This window comes from Lepidothrix coronata, unplaced genomic scaffold (genome assembly GCF_001604755.1).
Source record: "Lepidothrix coronata isolate B3197 unplaced genomic scaffold, Lepidothrix_coronata-1.0 Scaffold42, whole genome shotgun sequence".
Classification (NCBI taxonomy): Eukaryota; Metazoa; Chordata; class Aves; order Passeriformes; family Pipridae; genus Lepidothrix; species Lepidothrix coronata.
This window is the reverse complement of record NW_016690222.1, coordinates 2,140,925-2,163,933: the sequence shown is the minus strand read 5'-3', so window position 1 is coordinate 2,163,933 and position 23,009 is coordinate 2,140,925. Positions and strand designations below refer to the sequence as shown.

Genomic DNA, 23,009 nt, shown 5'->3' with positions numbered 1-23,009 from the left:
TTGTATGAGGGACTAACTTTTCCTTAGAACTCTTACCACAGGTGGACAAGTTAAGATATATACCGGCAACCAGAGTTAGCTGGTATAACATTGACTGCTGTTCTTATGTTTCTGTTACCTTCTGAAAGACCAAGTATGGGTCTTGAATAGAGCTGAAACTGGAATGTGTTTGCTGAGTTAACAGAAAAAGAGATTATATCCAACCTGTTTACTTCAAAATAACTGTATGACCTCATTTTGTTTTAGTTACTGGTACACCTTGGAAAGAAGTTATGAAGGATAGTTTTGAACTAACTCAGTAGTTTGATGATGCAAAAAGTAGTTTCTTGTTTAGAAAGGTGTCCCCGTTACTTCCTCACTGCTAATTGTGGCACTCAATGAATTCTTTAGTGATCTGTTTCAGCTCAGTAACCTGGAAGAAAGCTAATCAAGCAAACCAGAAAATGTAGGAATAGTCTTTTGCTCAGTTAATGACTTGAATTGGCCTACTGAGGCAGAGATGGTGTGAGAGATGTTAAGGAACTTCATTTTCTAACAGCATTGTGCTGTTAAGATTAGTAACTCTTACCCTTCAAAGGAAGAAGTGATAGAGCAAACCTGACTTTTTGGAGTAATAGTTCAGGTTTCTGATTTCTTCTGGAGTTTGTTGTATAATTTGGGATATGTAGTCTCCTTCCTCCAGGGTAGTGAACTTTCTTGTATTGTCAGTTTTTTAATCTATGTTTTACAACTTTCTCAAGATATGCAATTCTTTTCTGGGGTGAGTGGTGTCTTTTTAACTATGCTTTTCTTTTTCTGTAAAGAGAGCAGCTCACTGTGATTGTTCTTTGCCTCTTCTATTTGGTTATGATTAACCTTATTTTCACTGTTCAATGTCTGTGTAGACTTAACCTTCTTGTTGCCATTCACCTTTGCTAAGTTTCGGATTAAAAACAAACAAACATAAAACCTAAAATCCAAAAGAATTTAATATCCTCTTAAAAATGAGTTGTAACAAAAACTACCAGTAGTAACATTTTACTCTCAGTACAATGTATGATTAATGCTCTGTTATCTTCAAACACTGGTGTAAATCGATTTTTTTTCAAGTTAATTTTTTCCTACTGATTTTTGTTTTTATGTGTTGATCAACACAGAGGAAATGCCTGTCAAGGAAGCGGAGGGTATTCTACCTTCTTGTCACTATTTCTTTGTGTGTGGTGCACTTAAGAGCTCTTATAGTCTATTTCCAATAATAGTGATTACGTTGCTGTTTACGTGCTTCAGTTAAAGTTACATGAAGTTACATTTGCAGTTTGGCAGTATTGTCTGTATTATATCAAAATGGGTTTCCTTTTGCTGCCTTCATTTGATCCAGTGTGGTTTTCACCTTGAGTTTAAAAAAGGGAAATTGTCTTGGTTTACTTTCTTTATGCTGTTCAACGTATCTTGTCTTCTTTATCTTTTCACTAAACAGGTTTTTCTAGGTCTGTTCTTGTAACCATATATATTATACTGCCTACTTCCACCTCATTTTTCTGCTTCCCTGTATTGATACTTATAAGCTTTCAGAAAGAGCTTTTTCTTTCGATTAAGGTGAGAGATTCTCTACAGAGCGTAGTACAGAAGATCTTGCTGTTGTAAACTGCAGTGAAGATCGTCTGTGCCTTTGGATTTTCTTATTTATTTAAACTTGTGTGTTCTGTGCTGCATGCTTACTCTGTAATGGTAACCCTTGTTTTATTTTAACCATATTTTTTTTTTGTTTTCTATTCTATTTCTTTAGGGGTCCTAAAATTAATTATTTTTTAAATGTCTTTGTTATGCTACTCAAAATGGTGTGGACTTTTTTCTGAATTGTTGCTCTTGAACCTTAGCACTGTGTATAAGAGAGCACTTTTTTTTCCCCTGCTTAATTTACTTCGTATTTACTTCATAGCATTGGGTTTAATCTGCTGCATTTTGTATTGCCGTCCTCTTGAAGAGTCTCAATCTATTCTAACATTTAATAGCTTTCATAAGTATCATTTACTGAAGCCTTACCATTCATAGTTTAGATTCTGTTTTGCTTTGTTGACTGAATTTGTAAAGCTCTATTTTCAGTTTGTCTCTAGTAAATACATATCTAGGCATTTGTCGTTAAGGAAGACTTTTAGATAGAGCATCTAGTCATTCCCAAGGTAAGGAAATGATCTGTGCATCTGATAGTGGGCTGAAATGAGTTAAATTGAGAAGTAATGTCTTTTGAGAAATCTTTATGAAAATCTTGGAAGTCCAGTTTTGTTCTTGGTATTTCATTGAGATGTTTTTAAGAAGAAAAACATCTTCCCCTCCTTCACCTTTTTTTATCTTTCACATTCTTAACCAGATGTAAAAGTTGTGTTAGGAGCAGACTAAGAAAGAAAAGATTGTTTAATAGTACTGTTTGTTTATTGAGGTGGGGGTGTGAATCTGTAAAAATTAGAGTTGCCTTTTGGTTGCTTTTCTTGTAAGAATGGAAAATGAATGGAAAGATGTAGGAAACTGAATTTACTTCTCAGTTTTACCAATTACTGATATTTCTCTGAGTGGACAAAAGTTAGTTTACTGAAATGCAGAAACAAAGTAAATTTTAATAAATGTCTCCAATGCAAGCTATGTGATTCACAGTCTTGAAATAATTTGGGAAAGTCTTAGTAAGTGTTAAAAGCAGGTTGCTTAAATACACAGGTCTCTTAATTTCATTGCAGAATGTACTTCTATGTTGATATCAACTGAAAACTTTATTTTAGGATCTCCTCCCAGTACTGGTGGTTGTGAGTCCAGATGCTTCATCATGCAGTCAGCACTATCTCCATGTTTCACTTAAATTTTATTAGTGACCTAAAGGAGGGATGTTGCAGGTGACAGAGGTTATTCTCAGAGATATTGTGGTGGTTTCTTTTATTGATTTTTTAATTTGCTCCTTAAGGAGGAGTTGGGGGATCATGCCAGCCACTTACCTAAATGGAGTGCAGAGCTCCCAGTATTCACGTGTCCTGTTAAAAGGCACAGCTGCAATTTGCAGTTCAATGTTTTTTGGTTTTTTTTTTGGTTTTTTTTTTTTAATTTTTAGAGTAATCGTAGTAGTTGATACTGACGCTGCTGGTTTTCAAAGTGGAAAAAATAAAATAACTAAGATGTTTTCATTCAATACTAATCACATTAGTGAGGGAAACTAATAGAACATCCTCATGTAAACTTTTCATGTCAAGTTGAAATGTATTCAGCATGCATCCAGGCTGTTTTGAATAGTAATTATAACTAGTGTTACTGGTTGTATTTCTAGTTCTTTGCTACACTGTATGGAGCTTTATAGACTTTACCTAGAGTGCTTTTTGATACTTAAAAAGAACACTTTAGTGTTCCATGTTCTATAGGAAAATCACGTTGAAATGAGTTTTTAGTGTCAGTGAGGGATTGAGGACTCCAAAAAGCTCTTCTGTGCTCTTCTGTGGATTTTTTTCCGTTTGTTCAGGTTTCATTGTGGTTTGTTGGGTTTTTTTTTTGTTTTTTTTTTTCCTCAGCACAATGTAATTGAAAGCAGTCAAGCTCTTACCAGATCCTCTGCAGGTCTAGTGGCAGGAGGGGATTGCCTATTTGCCTTTGCTTTTTTCTTCATCCTTCTAAGATGACTTTAAAAAAAGATTGTTTCCCCCTGCAGCCAGTATGTGAGAGTGGGTGAAAGAGTTAGAAAGAGACAGAAAGTACAAGAAAATAAAGCCTGAAAGGCTGTTTCAGGTTTGGGTTGCTTTTGTACTCAAAGTTTGTAAAAACAGGTCTTGAATGTTAAATGGAGAAAGAAAATGAGACTTTTCCACTCCTGCTCAGCAGAGTATGTGTTAAAATTTTATTTCCCCTCTGGTAATGTAGCCGTAGCTATATACCATTAGTAGTCGTGCATGGCTATGATTTTATGAGCAGTGGTTCATCTGCTCAGGCAGAATACAGTTCTGGCAATTAATGTTGGAAGCAGTAGTATAAGCAGTAGTGTAAGCTGGTGTGTAGTTGAGACCTCATCTTGGTTCCATTTTGATACTCTGTATTTAAAGTTGAAATACATCTTGGCATAGTGGAGAGCATGGTGGTGGTTTAAGGGGTGGGGGAAAAGGTAGGGAGGGATGTTTCTGTGGGTTGTTTGGTGTTTTGTTTTTTTGGCAGGAGGTGGTTTTCCTTTAGATACTCAAGATAAACCATGAAAGAAAATTCAAATAGTGACTATGTGAGCAGGCTAGCAAACACTGTCACACTGAAAAATACTGCTAATATGATACCAGTAATCCTAGTATTTCTGGTGCATAAATTGAAATCCTGTTTCAGTCAGTCAGAGTATGGGTGTGCTTCTGAAGAAGTGTATGAATTATGTAATGCAAAGCTGCAGATATGATCTCAGGAATGTGCGATGCTATCATATATATTTTAAATAGCTCTGGTACAGCTTTTGGTTAGGTTGCATTACATATTCCACTAAATGACCTCTTGTGTTGTATTAAATTTGCAGAACTACCTAAAGCTTCTCATGCCAAGTGTGTAGTTTAGGCTTCAGTTAAAGCAGTGACAAAGTTTTCAAGAATGAACATGGGGAAAAAGTCCTAGTATTTTAAAACAAAATACTCCTGAAAAATTTTCTGTGAGAGGTTGCTAAAGTGAGTGCTTTTGTCATTTTGTCTGGAAGTCTGCCTAGGTTTAAATGAGATAGATCGCATGTTTGCATTTGAGCACTTAAATGTCCAAAAAGATTATCCTGCTGAGAATGTGCTGCATTTCCATGAAGTTTCTCTTACTGAACTATCTTATAGGATAGGCAAGCTTTATTGCAGCCTGAGAAAGCCATGTAACTGCTGCTGTTAGTTTCTGTGGGTCTGGGGAATGGGCTTGAGAGAATGGACTGAGTTTCCCATGTTGTAAGCAAAAGCTTTGTTTCTTGTCGAGTCTCAGCTTTCAAGAAGGAATTGTTTGTTTTAAACAGGAAGATAGTGTTAGGGCAAAAGTCTAGTGGTGTAGCCGTCCTTCATAGTTTGTGGAGGTAGAAGGGGATGTTGGGCGTAAACTAGAACTAACTGAAGGAATGAAGAATTGTATCTTCCATAGGCAAAAAATGTGACAAGTATGGAGAAAAGACAGTTTGGGAGTAGGAGAAGGTTTGGGATGATGAAAACAGGCAAAAAGTATGTGTCTGCTACAGGAAACTGCTTTCCAGAGCCTGGAGTAAACCCAAAGTTTTGGAGTCTTGCCATGTCTTTGCTGTCAGGAAAGATCTGTGAAACCCAGAGGCAAATTGTCTCATTCCTCCTTGCTGCTGGACAGTATCTTCTTCTGCTGTCAGTTAATACCTTATTTCATGCAGCAGAGGTCTTTGAATGGAAAAATGCCAGCCTAACTGACTGGTTGAATTTAGCAAGTTGCCAGATAGGAGTACAGTTGTTTTGTGGCAGTATAACTGATCCGTAAGGTGCACACAGACGAGAACTTTCAGACATGCTTGTTTTGGAAGAGTGATGTTTCTGATATTGGGGAATTTCAGGCAGCAGTTATCTGAAGTGTTAGGTTTTTTTGTTTGGTTGTTTTTTTTTTCACTCCCCCCGCCCCCCCTCCCGCCTTAAAGGAGTAAGGACCAGAGCTGCCTCAGTGAGACTTGCAGTGGCCTATCATCTTGCTACTGGATTTGAGTGACTGTCACAGGTGACTTGTAGAATAACAAGCTTATTAAGTAAGGAAGAAGAAAAACTGATCATACTTTTACTTAATGAAAAACAGTCACAGTTACCTGAGAACTTGTTATGCTGTGTATGCGTGTTGTGCTGGATTTTTGCTGTCTCAAAGTAAGTATCTTGTAAAAAACGAGAAGAACCCACCAAAGTCATCTACATAGAGAAGATTTATTTCATAAAGAGTCTGGATGCTTATTAAACAGACTGTTGCGCCCTGTGCTGGTTTAAAAGTAAATTGGCAGAAGAAATGAACCCAATTGCAGAGAGATTACAAGTCAGAGTACAGATTACAATTTACTAAAAAGATTACAATAAATACAGTGATACTGAGAAGAACTGTTTTACCCCAAAAGACAGATGTAAAACCCAGCACCCTGGGACAAGAACAGAACGGTGTTCATTGGCCCCTGTGCTGAGCACCACAGGGTCCTCTGGGTGCAAAGTAAAAGGAAAGGGAACCTGTTGATCCAGATGATGAACACAGTCTTGTCAAGAGTGGCAGTTGCAATCCTGTTGAAGTTCTGGTCCTCCTCTGGATCTGATGAATGGTACCAGAAGTCCCAAACCCCAAAGATTATATATATGCTCAGGTTCAAGTGGCAAAGCACAGTACCTCCCACAGGGTGGGGAGTTTCACAATGAGTGATTTAACTCTGTGAGTTGTGGGATATTTTTGGAATCTTGGATGGTCTAGGTCATTGCAGCTGCCTATTATGCCAGTCCAAGGTGGCCCATTAGCAGAGATGACCCCTCAGGCTGCGTTGAAGGTGTTAATGCCTTTCCCGAAGGGAATTATCACCACCGAGTCATTGGTGTGAAGAAAAAGAAAGCTCCCCTGCCTCGAAGTTATATGTCCTGTAACTAGGACATGCCATTAAAACATTGTCAGGTCATGTTTTCTTTTTTGGTAAAGTACACCAAAACATGCTCGAAGTGTATTCAACTTTCATCTTAAATGTTAAACATGTGCACTGAGTGTTTTAACAAGTATTTCAGTTTGGGATATGTTTTCTAGAATCAGTTGTCTTAAATATCATAGGAAAAAAAATCACATCTTTGATTTCTTTATAGTGTTTAATGGAATTGTTCATAAAGGTCTATTTCCCCGAAAAGTGGGATTCCTCAGACTTTTTAGAAAATGCCTCTTGGTGTTGAACAAGAAAATATTAACTTAAAGACATAAGTTATAGACCAAGATACTGTATATTAATGTATATGGAAAGAAGCATTGCAGTTATTGTTGAGAGTGATTGGTGTGGTGTCTCAAGGCAGGGCCTAAATATCCAGTAGTAGTAATAATTATTGTTACTGACTTGTAATTGTAATTGAGGATTAGAAATGTGAAGAATTATTTCAATTAATAATGGCATTTTTGCTATGTATTTTGGAACCAAGAGTATATGATAATATTGTCATAGTTCTCAGGATAGTTACATTGTGCAACTCTAAAAAAATTAGTGGTAGTTTATCAAGAAGTAGTAACCTCTTCATGTTCCTGAAGAGAGTGCAATTGATGTTTTTTGAGGAAAGGCTGTGGTTTTGTTTTATTAGGTTTTAGTTGATTGCTGTTATCAGTGTACATAACTGTGGCACTTGGAATGTCATGGCAGAGGGCTTAAGTTACCTGTGTACCCTTGGAAAGATATCCTTCAAGGTAGTTTTGACTCTCACTGACCAAAATACTCTGAGGACAGTTTTGACTGTGGCTACCTCACTGTCAAGGCAGATATGCCTAATGGGGAACTGGTGTTATATGCAAATCAAATACTTTTTGTAAAACGAAAAATATTGTTGATTAGAAAGCCTGACCTAATCTGTTTTATTCTGATTACTTCTAGAAATAGTACTTCTAGAGTACTATCACTAACCAAATACTTACTTCTGTTTATATAGTAGGCAAGTCACCTACAGTCTCATTATTCTGAGTGAAAGCTCTGTTATGGTTGAGGGAACCAAGCATGGTCCTGTGGTTGTGGAAATGAGAATCTGCCTAATAGAGTAGGTAGTACCCTAGCTTTTGAAAAGTGGGTAGGTATCTTTATCATGTAAAGGAGCAAAAAGAATTGTGAATCTACCTATACCTCTAATAGTCAATGGGATTTTGTCATAGTATAAAACTTTTTTTTTTTGACAGAAACGAAACTTTAAAGGTGGTCTAAATAGATTTTAACATACTCAACTGCAAATTAAATTAAACATTCCATTCACTATGTGGAATAAAAATAAATAAATTAGGACAAATAACTGTTAGTACATTTAATTGTAGTAAAAGAAACCTAAGTAGCAGTGTTCTTATTTCTCATTTTGTCAGAGGGTGATGGTAGTAGCAGTAGTTGATTCTCTAAAGTTTTGCTGGCTGTGCATGTTTAGAAAGAGTTAGTTGCCTTGCTGATTTCCTGCTGGTTGGTAATGTGTTGAGTCAGATGGCTGAACTAATGCACAGTACAAAAGGATGGATAACCGTAAGATTAGTATACTAACATGTCTCTTCATTTTAACTTATGTTCAAGTCTGAAAAAATACTCAGCTTTACTAAAAATTGCAATTATCAACAGCCTATTTTTTTAACCTTGAAGTTAGGTCTCAATCATGTAAGATTTAGTTTAGTTGTTGCCAGGTTTCACCACCCTGGAGAACCATGTTTACATAGGTACATTTATCTTTTAGAAGATTACTCAGGTGAATGTATTTGCGGTGAATTCAAGCACACTTCTTTTTTCCCTAGGTTGATGAAAAATTACCAGCTTTTCAAAACTGACTGGTTGTCTTAATCATGTCAATGCGATATTGAAGTTGTTTAACAGTTGTAATAGAGAAACTCAGTGACAGTTTTTAAGTAATGCTGTTTTCTGTAGATGCCACCTAGCATAAATACAAGCATTTTTAAAATTCTTTCAATGCCTTAATGATGTTACAAAATTTTTTGCTAGCTATATTTCTCATATATAAGTTTTTGTCACCATTTGTGTTTGTATAATAAATTACAATTTTCTGTAAGGTAAAATTGTTAACATATGTAGCAATTTTAATAGGTTCTTTTTAAGTCTGGTGCTTGAAATAAAAACCTTAATCTTGCTGTGGGTAGGCGTGGGTCATAGAGCTGTTTGATAAACCACGTGCATACAGAATTATTTTTGGTGTGTGCCCTAATTTGTTTTGATTTCCTTACCTGTCTTGGTAAGGAAATCATATCCCAAGCTATGTATAATTTATATTATCTGAAAACAGATCATGTTTGATTTAATTTTTTTCCCCAGATAAGAGAATTCCCTGTGGTGTGTTCTTCCAAAATCATGTGTCTCAAATTCAGAATTTTTATTACTGTTGTACTTGTGGGCAGCTAAAATCTATTTAATTTTACTACACATGTTGTCCTTGTAACTCTGGTGACACTCCTCAGTGTATTGATAATGAGCAAACTGCTCTTTTCTTTTTTTTTTCCTATGAGTGGCTGTCCATTTTTACATGATGTGAATATACTTTAATATTTTCTATATTTTTTTCTAAATGAGGATGACTGAAATTATATGCAGCATTTTAAGAGTTGCTCATGCAATTTTTTCAGTTCTTTATTGAAAATACTATACAACCGAATCAAGATATTTTTTCCTTTACTGCTGTCACTGCTTCGTGTCCCTCCTGGTCAGTGTGTGATTGATAATGGGTTTTGCGTCCCATCAGTGTCATACAGAAGACTTTTTATTGCTGGGGGAACCTCCTTGTTTTGTAGCATTAACAGTTTAGAGTGAGATTCCTCTTCACTAATTAATTTTTAGAGATTATTCAGTCCACCCTTTATGAGGTTTTTTCATCACCTTTGGTTAACCTCCTTTTAATTAGTTCTACTTTTAGCCCAGCTATTGTCACTTTGTTTTAGCTTATACCTTGAAGAGCTTTTCTAGGAGTCCCCATTTCATGGAATCACAGAATTGTTTTGATTGGAAGGGACCTTAAAGATCATCTAGTTCCAACCTCCCTACCATGTTTTAACCAAATTTCTTTAGTTAAATTCCATGTAGAGGATTGCATGGGAAACTCAACTGAGCATTGCTCTGTTTCCTTGAGCGCTCTTACAGTTACTGTGTTAGTCTAGCACTGTCTATCTGTGGTAAACCTGTCATATGCTTTACAGGCTTTCATACAATTTTTTAAATTCTTCAACATGTTTGAAATTTGGCTTAATAATAAAAATGGACTAATGTGTCTAGCTGAAATATTTATTCCAGAATTAAATTTTGGAGTGTTTTCTGGCATGAGTACGTTTGGTTACTGTGCTTTCAACTCAGGATTTTCATTTTTTTTCCTTTCTAACATTTGTATTTGACCTCTTATGTTCAGATGATTTTGCTAACAAGTTCCATTACTTCATCAAAGTTACCTGTTTTGAAAATCTAAATAATAACCCGATTTGATGGCCATCTCCTTTGAAGTCTTCTTTGCTTACTAAAGCAAAATACTAGTTCACCAGCGGTGTAATGGATAAGTCTATCAGTTCATGACGTGCAGGAATATTTAACTACTGCTATAGTAAGAACCGATGTCTGCTAATTAAGCTTTGTAACTTAATAAATATAAACTAAAAGATATATTGAATGTGTATAATCTTGTCACACAGGTGGATAATGCTTAATTTAGGGCTGTAGCTTGGTCAGCTGTGTTGTCAAATTTCTTAAGCTACAGTGTTGGTTATGTATTTGGTAGAGATCTTTATGTAGTGCCTAACATTGGGGAGTCTCCTAATACTTAAAGTTGCACAGTGCATCTTCATAATGTAATTATTGTCAGAGCAGTGCAAGAGTTAACGTTTATAATGTCGTAGATGACTAACTTGTCAGTGCTGGTACTTGTCAACCAAAAAGGGTTGCTTTCTTAGTCTCGCAAATAAAATGCTGACAGAGCCTGGGTAGGGCAGCATTTAAAACAATACCGTGTGATGGGGAGCAGTGTGTATAAAAGTGGGATTGTATTACTGTTGTGTGTGATCAGCTAAGAAAAAGTAAATTGGGAATGAGAGGAACTAGTCAGTCCCATTCAAATGGATTAGGTTCCAGCTGAAGTGATGAAAGTTGTCAGGTGGGCCTCTTAGGAAATTGTACTTCATATACAGAGAGAGACATTGCTTACAAGTACTGGAATACCCTTGTGTTGATATATTAGTAGGTTAGAACTAGAAATGTTCACTTAATAGCTAAGTCACTTGATTATCACTAGGTATGCTTGCTTTCTCAGATTTTGGTGTTTTGTATCTTAAAGTATTAGGTAAATTCCTCAGCTGATAACCAATAATCAGGTTTTTTAGATGTCACAGACAGAAAAACTATAGTGCCCAAATCCTTGTTTTTAAAGTGTTTTCATCAGCATCTCAATAGTAGTATAGTATATATCTTTTTTAGTAAAGAATGCATGATGTTAGTACTTCACAACTAATCAGATAATACTAATTATTTTTTCTCCCCTTTAAGTCATGAAGTATGGTCCAGATGTATAGCGTTTTTTAATATGTCGGGTAATCACTGTGTGCATTAACTGCTGAAGATTGAGTTTTGTGACACAGAGACATAAAAAACTATGTGAAAAATCGACAGAGGAAACAGGAGGATACGTATGCGTTTTCACTTTCCAAAAGTTCCTGAAATACTTTATATTAGCGATCAAGTTTTGTGTTCTCTCAGATTGGATTTGCATTGTTAAAATGTGCGAAATTTGCTTTGGCCTTAAAGCAAATAGTAAAAGAGAGAAGACTCACTAGCATTACTGTGTTAGTGAATAGGTAATTACTTTTGGGTAATCACGGAAGTAAAAAAAAAAAATCCCTCCTTTCATACAAAAGACAGAGTACATTAACCAATGGAATGAATGTTTTCTTTTAATTGCTAACAGTAGAGGATCGTTGTGGGTGCTTTCCAAAGACTGAGAAAATAACTGCATGTACTTTATGTTGCTCTTTGAAATTGATGAACCTTATGATGCACCTTTGAATACAGAGAGGAATCTAATGGTGTTGCTGTTTAGTTTTCAAGCAGATTTTTTTAGCAGTTTTTATTTCTCAGTTCCAAGAATAAGCAAACATGAAATTTAGGTTAACTCCATCATTCTACAGTAAACTTCAAAACTCATCATTTTGGAGGGTCTCAGCAAGGAATTTGTTTAAATCAGTTTGTTTTGGTTTAAAGGTTGTAAAATAGTGTCTTGCCCTTTATTTTTAGGCACTCCTTGCACATATTGGCAGAATAGCATAGAGTAGATGGGATTTCTGTGCTGATATCTATGGGATTCTGATGTGAATTAGGTTACTGTTTTCTGAAGTGCTCAGTATACTTTTTGAGAGAATATTCTTTTGGCTTTACTGCAGAGCTTCCCATTGCATGACTTCACAGTTGTTCAACGTAAGTACAGTTTATTTCATATGCACAATATACCTGCGGAAAGTTGACAGCAGTTGACTCTTGTGAAGGGAGAATGGGATAGTGTCTGGGTAGAGAAGATCCATTGCAAACCAGTCAATCTACATTGTTCACGAAGATCAATTTCAAAAAAAGATAGTAAACTGAGGTAACAGATTTTTTTGCTTAAAAAAATACCCATGTGGGGAACTAAAACCGTAGATGTTCTATGTGAGCTGATGTTGTCAAGTTGATGTGTTTAAATAGCACCAAGTAACGTTGTTTAAATGTCATAGAATAGATGACTCCTTTCTTTAACCTTTCTGATGAAGAGTAGTTTGTACAGACTTGTATTACTGCAGATTCTCCCACATCTAAGATATTCAGGTTGTTTATTATTATGGTTACATGCTAAACATTTGATTTATGCTACTGGGTGTGGAAAGAACAACAAACAAACCAAAACTTAGAATAGATTTGGCAGCTTGATGTACATTTACCTGTGCTACTTGTAACAAATGAAGGACATTGAGATGCTAGAGTGAGTCTGGAGAAGGGCTGCAAAGCTGGTGAAGGGTTTATAGGGTAAGTACTATGAGGAGTGGCTGAGGGAGTTGGGGTTGTTTAGTCTGAAGGAGACTCAGCGGTGACCTTATTACTCTCTACAACTACCTGAAACTAGGTTGTAGCCAGGTGGGGGTCTGTCATTTCTCCCAGGCAGTTAGGGACAGGATTAGAGGACATAGTCTTAAGTTGCATCAGAGGAGGTTTAGGTTGGACATTAGGAGAAATTTCTTCACGTAAGGGGTGATTAAACATGGAATGGACTGTCCAGGGAGATAGTGGAGTCACCATCCCTGGGGGTGTTTAAGAAAAGACTGGATGTGGCACTTAGTGCCATGGTCTAGTTGACGTGACAGTGTTGGATCATAGGTTAGACTTGATGATCTCAGAGGGCTTTTCAAACCTAATTGGTTCTGTGATTCCGTAAGTATTTAGGGGCAACTTGCTGCTAAAGGCAGCTAGAGTAGATTTTTGTGAGGGTAGTAATTAAACCTGGTACACATGTGAACCACCAAATCTGCTTCAGCAGTTGTGCTGTGCTCATGGGCTTTACCAATGGTGAATGTTTCAAAAAGTTTGATGCTGTTAATCTAACCTGTGTTATAAGAAAATTTTGTAACAAGCAGAACAGTATATGTTCATTTACTTGGAGTTATTGTGTAAGTTTGATCTAGTGCTGAGACTTAACAAATATGAATATTTTCTATCACTTTCCTTGACTCTTAAATGTTTAGTTCAGTTTTACTGTTTTCTGTCTGTCAGCTAATTACTCACCTCAAGAAACCTTCCATTTTATGAAGATACTCATTTGGATGTGGATGGATAGCTTATGTCAGTTGCAATATTATGTTAGTTGAATATGCTAAGTAAGTTCTGCTTAAAAGTTCTTTCAGGTGTCCTCTTGGGAACTTCTATACTGATTTTTATGTTAAAGATATTTAGGTTTTTGGATCATAGGATTGGGATCTGATGAGACACATACCGGAACTTAATCTTAAATGTACAGTTTTTTGAGCTTACCAAGAAAGTGAGAGTGTATTTAATCTTATTTATATTATTTTTCTAAGCAAATGCAAATTGCCACTGTCAGCTGTAATGAAGAGTTGATGGACTTTTTATCAGACCTGCTCTGGCCGTTGAGACGTGTCATAATGTTAAATAACATAAATGCCAGTTTTAGTGAGTGGAAACAGATGCATGACTTTTAAATTTGCCAGTTAATTATGTCAGAGTTCAAGGTCATGCTTTAAACCAAAATTGTCAGAAGTCTGTTTTATCAGCTTTGATGCTTGATCCTAAGTCTAAAATTTATTTTTTTTCTCTACTCTGTATTGATTTCTGAAGGAAAGATGCTATGAATCTTGTTTATCTGATGCTCGGGCATTTCACCGATTAATATCGGGGTGGGAGGTGTAAATACTTGCCAGCATTTTAGACTGTATATTGATGATGCATGCGGGTACAGGTCCATGTGGCACAATATTAAAAATGACTTGTTTTTTTGCTAGCATTGCTATTTCTGCTGCATCAGCAATAGTAGCAAACAGCACTGGTATTAACTGTGAAGACTGTTAAAATTGTGATGAATAAAACCAGCTATTTCTTTGCCAAGTAAGCATACTAAAGCTGCTAGATTAGAAAACACACGAGTTGCAATGTTCCACCAATAATAAAGCACTTAAAAGCTTTCTGTTGACATTTATACAAAGAGAACAGATGAGTGTGCTCTATTTGGATTTGAAGTCAGTTTGATGCAAACCTTACAATTGCCACAAAAGGAGTTTTACAGGCTCTTCTTGCAAAAAGAAATTACTGAATTTTGACACCAAGAGTGCTGACAAATTGCTGAAAGTGCTGCCCACTTATCACTGGACTGACAGTTTAATCATTGGAGGTGTACCACTAGATTGGGCTCAGAGAAGCAAAGGAGAAGAACCTGTAGTTTTTCCAGGGCATTAAAAAAGTGAATTGAAATTTGAAATGCAAACACTCTTTTTTTTGTTGGGTGACACTGCCATATTCTCAGTGGTGATGTACAGAACTTTGACATTCTTTTTCATTTCTTCTAAGAGATAGTGCTTATTGATCTAGTGCATTAATGGTGTGATGTTACTTTGTTTTCTCTTTTAATTTTTTATAATAAAGTTTGGTATGTGCTGTGTCAACAAGGTTCTTTTTGTGCAGAGGGTGAACATTAGTACACTGCTCATCTTGTAGTTACAGTACATGCTCTGCACTAGCCTTCAGAACGCTTTCAAGAGAAGTTATAATTCACTTGTCTTCAGAGATTTTTCAGTAAGAGCAGAATGTAATAGTTATATACATTTTCTGCTTTTTCTCTCCATTCTTAGTTATATTTTCCATATTGTTTACAGTGTTGTTGGGTGCTGTTTGAAGCACTGTGTATTATATAAAATGAACTGGTATCTAGTTGCAGTTGTCTAATTGATGGGTAATGCTTTAATGGAAAATGGAATAGTTTGCCTGTATAAATTTTGGATTCATATTCAATGGATTTGGATCTTCCGAAGTGGTAATTATATGTTTATATGTTAGAATGTTTGTAACCTTTGTTTACTAGTTGGAGGACCTTTCTGATTACAGAAGAATTCGAAAAAATATATTTTATTCCTTAAAATTAACTCTTAAATGCTTAAATTGATGATCTAGCAGCAGTTGTGTGCAATAAAAATATTAACTTACTGAACACATTTTGTTCCATTTAAACTGCGAAGTAGTAAAGACTGCAAAGGACTTGAATCAGTTATTTCCCTACCTGCCCCCTCAGCACAATGCATTCTAATCTCATGAATTGAATGGACTCAATAAAGTTGTCTCTCATAGATTGTTGTCAGAATTTTTCACTTTTTGCAAAAAACTATTGTGAAAATACTGAAGGCAGTGTTTACACCTTATTTTAGTGCCATAGTCTGTGAGGAAAAAAAAATTACTTTTTCCTGTCAAAATATGTAAAATTAGGCTTTGTGTAAAAATTTTGGTGTCATTGGTATTTTGGGCATAACTTGATTTCTGTGAGAAAGTAGAAAACTGAAACTGAATGTTCTATGCATCACTGAGATCCAAGTACCGTGTCGGCCTTTAGCTATATGAACGTAACTGTTTTTCTTACCATAACTCTTAAACTTTTAGCTTAAAAAATTTGCTCCTAACTTTATTATTTTTTTATATAGAAACTACTTTGTACATGAGAGTCTTTGAAAGGGTGGTGCTTCCCTTCATTAAGGAAGCATGTCTACGGGTGTTAAAAGATGGTTAGTGTTTTGATTTGCACTGAATCTCGTGCTGATTTTGGCCATTGGTTTGTCCCACCCTCATGTGCTGCATGTTGTAAAAATCATGAATGATAGCTAAGGGTCTCTTCTGTGGCAGGGAAACGTGTCTTATTTCCTTTGGTTTCAAGAATTAAGTTTTGTGTGCAGTGATGGCTCAATATTGTCTTAGACTTAGGAGAGAAACGTCAGCTGAGAGTGGTGACAGTTTAACTCTGTTTAAACGGATGTAGCTAATTTGGAACAAATCGTTAACATCAGAAGATTTGTTTCAGTTCTTCAAACTCTTAGTTCTAGCTTAAATTGCAGTGAGAACTACGTCTGCTGCTCTTCCAAAAGATAAAGCTGTATAATTTAGAAGAAGCCTTCGTGGTGAGAAATAGTAAAGCTGTGGTCACTGGGGATGAAGGTGGTTTGCAAAGTGGTGGGAGAGGAAGGATTTGAACCTTTTCAGTGATTTCCTACTTTGAATATTCTTCCTGGATGGTTTATGTAAACCCATTTTACGTTTCAATCCAGCAGTCTTAAACACACGTGCAGAGTCTTACTTCCTCTTAGGGAATAATTGACAGCTGAAAAGGAGTAACTTCTTAATGGTTTTTTAATGTGATGACAGACACTCATAGGAACGCTGTCTTCCACGTGCTCAACAGGGAGGAACACTTTCTCATTAAGTTTCATGAAGAAATCAAAAAAGTACGTATCTACAGACAGATGTAGACAGTAGAAACAGTATGTCCTGCTTCAGGTCATATCTTAGGTAGAGAGATGGAAAAATATGCTCTGTATATGAAGGAAACAAAAGATTACATTAGTTGTATAGTTTTCAGGGATAGAGGAAGGAAAACGTCCTCCGGACCAGAATGCATGTCTTTGCTACCATGGCTGACTATGTAATGGCATATTAAAGGTGAAACAAGATAAATGTATTGACATCAGTTTGTCCTTCTTTGAGTCTATTGCTCCACTACCCTGCTGTGAGCAAGACAAATTTGTCATTTACGGCTAAACTTACTACTTAAAATGTACAGAGGAGGGTATTGTTAAAGGTGAATAATGGGGACTTTGAAATTCTTCGTGTGAGTTTCTACTTCTACCTACAGTAGAGATGGGTAGTTAGATCTTCTGAAAGGAAACCTATTACTGCATTTGCAGAACTCACAGGTTTTAGAGGTATGGTGAAGCTGCTGTATGCTTTTTTTTTTTTTTTTTTAGCCGTATCTACTATTATAATTATCTCTCCTTGCTAACTCTGTTTTAAATCCCTAGGGTGTTATACAACATAATTACCACTGCAGTGTTAAGATAGAGGTAAAGTAGCTGGAATTTTAGTTAGATGTTCACTTTGAAAATAAAGCTTTCCTTACTTTTAAATCAGTTGGCTTCCTGTGAGATTGAAGAATCTGTAAAGAATTGTAAATGTGAAGAAGCTAAAGTCTTGCCAATGAACTTGAGAAGAGTGATTTCATGAGAGACATGCCAAAGAAGCTTTTGGGCAAGGGAAGACCTACTTGGTAGTGTGTAAGAAATGTTAAATAAATCTAAATAAAAAACTGTTTGCTTCAGTTCGTCTAGTGGTTTTTAAAAAAAAAAATGATATCTGAATTCAATGCTAAAAAATAAGAAAGTGTGTTTTGAGGATCCTACTTTTGCATTACTCAGCTTTTTAAGTAGTTGAAAATATTTCAGAACAGAATAAAACAGGTGCTTGCTAGAGCTTAAGAGAGAGCAGAGCTTTTATCTTTTCTAACATGATGCAGGTGAGGCTTTTGGAACCTTATTCCCTCCTGATGAACTTCAGGGAGGTGCTGAATAATTCTTTAGATACTTGTATCTGCCTAAAGCGAGTGGCAAAGTTGCAAGGTACTCAGGAGACTAGAAGCTTGAATTGGATGTAATGGGGACTGTAAAAGGAAAGATTATGTCATCAAAATTCAATACATCGTATGGAGTCTTGTGGAGATACCAGAGATGTGATTAAATAAGAGGCAGGTGAGGAAGCGACTGTTAGTCATAAAAGGGGGAAAAAAGTATTCTTGAAGATGTATAAAATGATTCAGCAGAATCTGAAAAATCCCAGGAGGCATATCAAGCAGATAACTAATTTCAGGAGTTGTGTATTTGGGACAATGCTTGTAGTCAGCTGCACTAATATGTTAGGAAGGAAGGTAAGTTGTGTTCTATCCATAGTTAGAAGTGAGAGAGAATGGGTGAACTGGAGATTTGATCTAATTATTTTGTTATTTAAGCAGTAGTCCTTCAGTTTTGCCAAATACCACATAAATGAAAAGAGTGGCTCCTAGATAATGTGTTACAGAGAAAGGGAGTTTGTAGGCCTAATCAGAAGTTAAAGAAAACTGGGAATACATGCTTGTTATTTCATCTTTTCCTTCTGATGTTTCTTCTGAGGTCTTAGGGAAAGTATCTAAGGCAATAAAGAAGATAAAATGCTAAGAAGCAGAAGAAATGGTAGCACTTAAAGAGTCAGTGATACTGCTGAGTTGATGTGACTGACTGTCCCTGTCCTGATGTTTGTCGCCTTTACCACTGGCTTGAATGTAGAGAAAATAAGAACCTATACATGCAAAGAAAACTAGATTTCAGGTGTCTGATCCTGTAGCGGAGTAAAGACCTTGAGTCGATAGGTGTCTTCATTCTCTATAAAGTTTTAGGCATGATAGATAGCTTAGGTTTCACACCAGCCAAAACTGAGCAGTAGTCCTCAAGTCAGCTTATCATGCTATCTATGTGTGTTCTCAGCGTTTGACTTTAAAGTGTCACGAATGTGACATAGGATTGTTTGCAAGAGAAAGATTAAAATAAATGTTCGTTTTCTCCTCTGAAAACTAGGATATCTAATGTTAGTGATTATGTTCTGTATGAAAGATATATTTCAAAAGGAAATTTTCAGTACAGCTACTCAGTAGCTGCCAAATGGAAATAAAAATGACCATGCTGCTACTTATGCTTCAGTACTTCTGCAGACTGCCTAGCTTGTTTCAATGTAGTGTAAATTAATGGAAAATCTGAAGAGAATGAAAAGGAAACAGAGTCTGCCAGAAGATAATCATATTTGTTCAAAGAGATGTGCTAAAGAATTTCTTTATATACTGAAGCCAGTATAAATACTGCTTGTAGTTCTGAGGAATTTGTGCTCGTTGCCAAAATTATCAGTATAGAAGGAGATGAGGGTTTTTTCCTTGAGCTATGATTATATGATGATGAAATTTCTGGTTTTCCATTCTAAGCAGGTGTTAACTACCAAATCGTGATACAGTGTACATGATTATGTCAGTTTCCAGTGAAGAAGCAACTTGTTCTTGAATATGCGTTTCAGAGATATTTTGTTTCTGACATTCTCCCCATCCCACAGCTTTTCAAGTGGTGAAATCTCAGCTGTTAATCATTTGCCAGAGAAGAAACTGATTATGAAACAGAGGTTATATGAATCTCCTGTCTGCTGCTAGAATTTCAAGTTACTTCTTCTTTCTGTGGCTTCCTTTGTTTAGATGAAAACATAAGATTTCTGATTTTGATGTCATGTTAATTCTGAAGGTTTTGAAAGCAGTTGTAACAATTGTAAGGAAAAGACTGGAGTTACTGATACCTGGTTTTACTTTACAGCCTATGCTATCATAAGTCTTAATGTTTAGGGAACAGTCCTGTTTAAATGTTAGTTTTTAGGTTTGAAACTTGTTTAATTCAGTAATTTTAAGCAATTCTGCAGGGATATCAAAATAAACTCATTGAGAACATTTTTTACTAATTGGGATTCCATACGTTTTGAAATGTGGGATTTTTTTTATCCTTACAGCAGCAATTTAGATACCAGTTTAACAGTTTTAGAAATAAAATGTAACCTCTTGTTAAATGTGTTTTTTGGTCAAACAAGTGAAAGCTTTATGGCCATTCTCAGATTATTATAGTTTAGTGACAATAACCTAGATTTGAATCAAATTATTCTTTTTTAACTGCCTTGTTTATAACTTCTGAACTACATCTTTCAAGAAAATACTTCAAGGTGTGAGTAATACAGGTGTAAATGGTATAAACAGTACTTACTAGTCCACCTTTGACATTCTCTCGTGCTGTTGAGAAGTTTTTCATTACTTTGAAACGAAGTAGCACGACTTGTGGGTGTATATAGAGATTGCCCAGGACGCCGATACTGCATTTGTCTTCATTTTTTCATTATCTTGCTAGGGGTAGTCAGTAAAACAATATTTACGAGTTTATGGTCGTATTTACTGTGTGCTCAGTAGCTGCACCTTTGAGTTATCCTGTTTCTCATTGCTGAAAGATGCACCCTTTAATATCCAAATGCTGTAGTTAATCCCATAACTAGCAAAAAGTACTGTATAGATGCATTTTTCTATTATTTTTTTAATGTTAGATAGAGATTTGTAAATTTTGTTTTCCTTTCTGCGTGCTTAATTATAAAAAAATACATAAAAGAACTGTTTTTATACATCCTGTAAGTGTTCTAAAGAGCTGCACGTAATTTTTACTTTAATAGCTGAATTCCATAAACAGAATGACTAGATGGTGAATTTACAGATATGAAAGACATTTAAGCTGGGTGCTGAAATTTTAACAAAAAACTAAAAAAAAACAACCAAAAAACCCCAAACAAAACAGAAAAGATTAAAAAAAAAGAGTAGATTTTTCAGCTACTGTGATGTTCATGAGGAGAAGAAGAAAATGGTATTAAGATTTGGGAAATAATAGAAAGAGAAGACTGTCATGCTAGATCATAATCTGTTACTGTATTTGATGCCTAATATGCGTTTTTCCCCCCACAGAAATTAGCAGAGTACGGAAAGACATGTATAACGACACATTAAATGGTAGTACGGAGAAGAGAAGTGCAGAATTACCAGATGCTGTGGGACCTATTGTACAGTTACAAGAGAAACTATATGTGCCTGTAAAAGAATATCCAGATGTAAGTATATCTTTTTAGTCCCTAAATTATTTTTTGATCCTTGTGGTCGTCTTTAAGTGTAAGTTTCATGTGATGCTACCCTTGGATCACACCAGGTTGCTTTGGAAACTTCTTAGGGAATCAGTGTATATTCCACTTGGCTTGATTTGCAGTGAGGGGAAGAAGGTTGTGTTAAACAGCAAACTAGTATGGATTACTAAGCCATAGATCTGAATTTTCTTTTTCATTCACTGCTGTCTGTCCTGAGACACTGTGTAGTGAATTTTATGAGGAAAGTAGTTCTTGGGAAGCTGTTTTTTCCTCTTGGTGTGTCTCTAAAAGTCAGTTGGAGAATGCTTAGAGGCCCATTTAGAGACCTTTTGGAGACAGTACTTAGTCTCAATTACTGTTTGTCCCATACCTGTGTAACCAGTTTTGTTGCATATAGAAGTGTCTTTATCTTAGGCTTGGTTGTCCTGTCTTCCTTCTTTCCCCCGCCCTGCTTAAGCAAAGCTTGTTGCTTGCCTGCCATGTTCTGTTCTCCGTTAAGTGTTCAGTTCTATTGTACACTTACCTTCTGAGGGAGAATAGTTTCATTTTAACTAGAAGAATTGTTTTGAGCTTCTCTAGTCTGAATGGTTTCAAACTACTTGGGAAAAACAGTCCTGTCAAAATCTACCCCAACTACCCAACTACTACTACTGTCATTGATCACTGACAAAATAAGAAATTGTGTTATTCTTCTCCAGTAGAACTTAAAGGTTCTGTTGCAATGGAGGAGTGCGGGGTTCAAGTAAGGCATTTGCACACTGATGTGGTATAAAGGGGAAGAAAGTACAGAACAGAAAAAAATGGAAGTAACACTTGTGTATTTCTGTGGCTTTTCTTTGTGCGGTTAATTAAATTAAGCTCTCCAAATTGAGTTTTTATTATTTCAGTGCTGCTTACAACATACAGACCTCTAAATTAAACCTGATTGTGCTCCATTAAGAAAGTTAAGTGCAAGTCATTATTCAGGACAGAATATTTAGGCAAATGTCTCTTCTCCCTTTTCAGTTTTCACAAAGTTGTTTTGCTTTGGAGTTAAAGTGCCTCTAGTGGGAAAAGCATTCAGAGAATTTGTAGTGGCAGTAAGGACATCTCTCTCCCGTTCCATTGCATTTTTCTCCCAAATTAAACATGTGTATCTATATACATATATGTACATGCATACATACCCCCATACTAAAAACACTGATTCTTTTGAAACTCCTTGGAATTACAGATTTTTGAGAGAACTATGCTATGCAATTCCATAAAGCCATGTAAGTAGCTCTGGGCCTCGATACCTGCATATATCTTAGAGTTATACTACTTAGTGGCTTTTTAAAGCATTGCTTAGTAATTGAAATCTTGGTTTCATAACTTGACAATGCACTCTTTGTGAAGAGTTGCCTTAGTTATTTGTTGTAGTTGATGCTTGCTGTACGAGGACCACGAGTAAGAAAAAAGATATTGGATTTCCCATAACTATTATTGTTAAACTGCTGTTCTAGAAGTCAGAGGTTTAGTACCTTAGCTCTTCACTGTCAGTTAATTATCAAATATAATGTAAATAAGCAGGAAAGTTACTGTGAAAGCACTTGTGTAACTTCAGGTTACTTCAACTAGCTCTTTGTGTGCCTTCAGAAGAAAGTCCTTGAGGAGTTCACTAGTTTATTTTAATAAACTCTCATACATTCAGAAGTTGGAGAAGCTTGTGATTTGTATACATGTGACCTGGAATAAAAAGTAGTTGCTTCTTACGAAATGATGTGAAATGTATGCTAGAAACCATGCAGCTCCATTGGGGAGCCAAGCCCATTGTTCTCTCTGTGCTCCTGCTTGTGTACATGTTGTCTGTATTTGTTTTTAGCTACTTGGAATGGGATCTGTACAGCCTCAGTAATTGGTTAATGAACTAGAATATACCACTACATAAAAAAAAAAAAAAAAAAAAAAAAGCAGCTGTGATTTTTGTATGGAGGCCCTTTCTAAGATCTTTCTGCAAGTTAGAAATCAAGTGACCTGCTTTGAATTCAGGCTAGCATGGCATTCAGAAGGTCTGGAGTACAGTGATTCTAACTAGTTTAAAAAAAAAAAAACAACAAACAACAAACTC

The 23,009-nt window shown here is 35.9% G+C and overlaps 1 protein-coding gene across 11 annotated transcripts in view; it reads left to right on the top strand.

The window, feature by feature from the left end:
- Positions 1-23,009, top strand: part of QKI (QKI, KH domain containing RNA binding) — a 156,654-nt gene that overhangs the window by 18,612 nt on the left and 115,033 nt on the right. For all 11 annotated transcript variants that reach the window (XR_001874555.1, XR_001874557.1, XR_001874556.1 and 8 more), the window contains exon 2: positions 20,748-20,890. Coding sequence is in view for 8 of the 11 variants with exons in the window: in XM_017813676.1 (XP_017669165.1) it covers positions 20,748-20,890 (143 nt within the window). In the remaining 3 variants the exon portion in view is untranslated. The remainder of the gene's footprint in view (positions 1-20,747; positions 20,891-23,009) is intronic.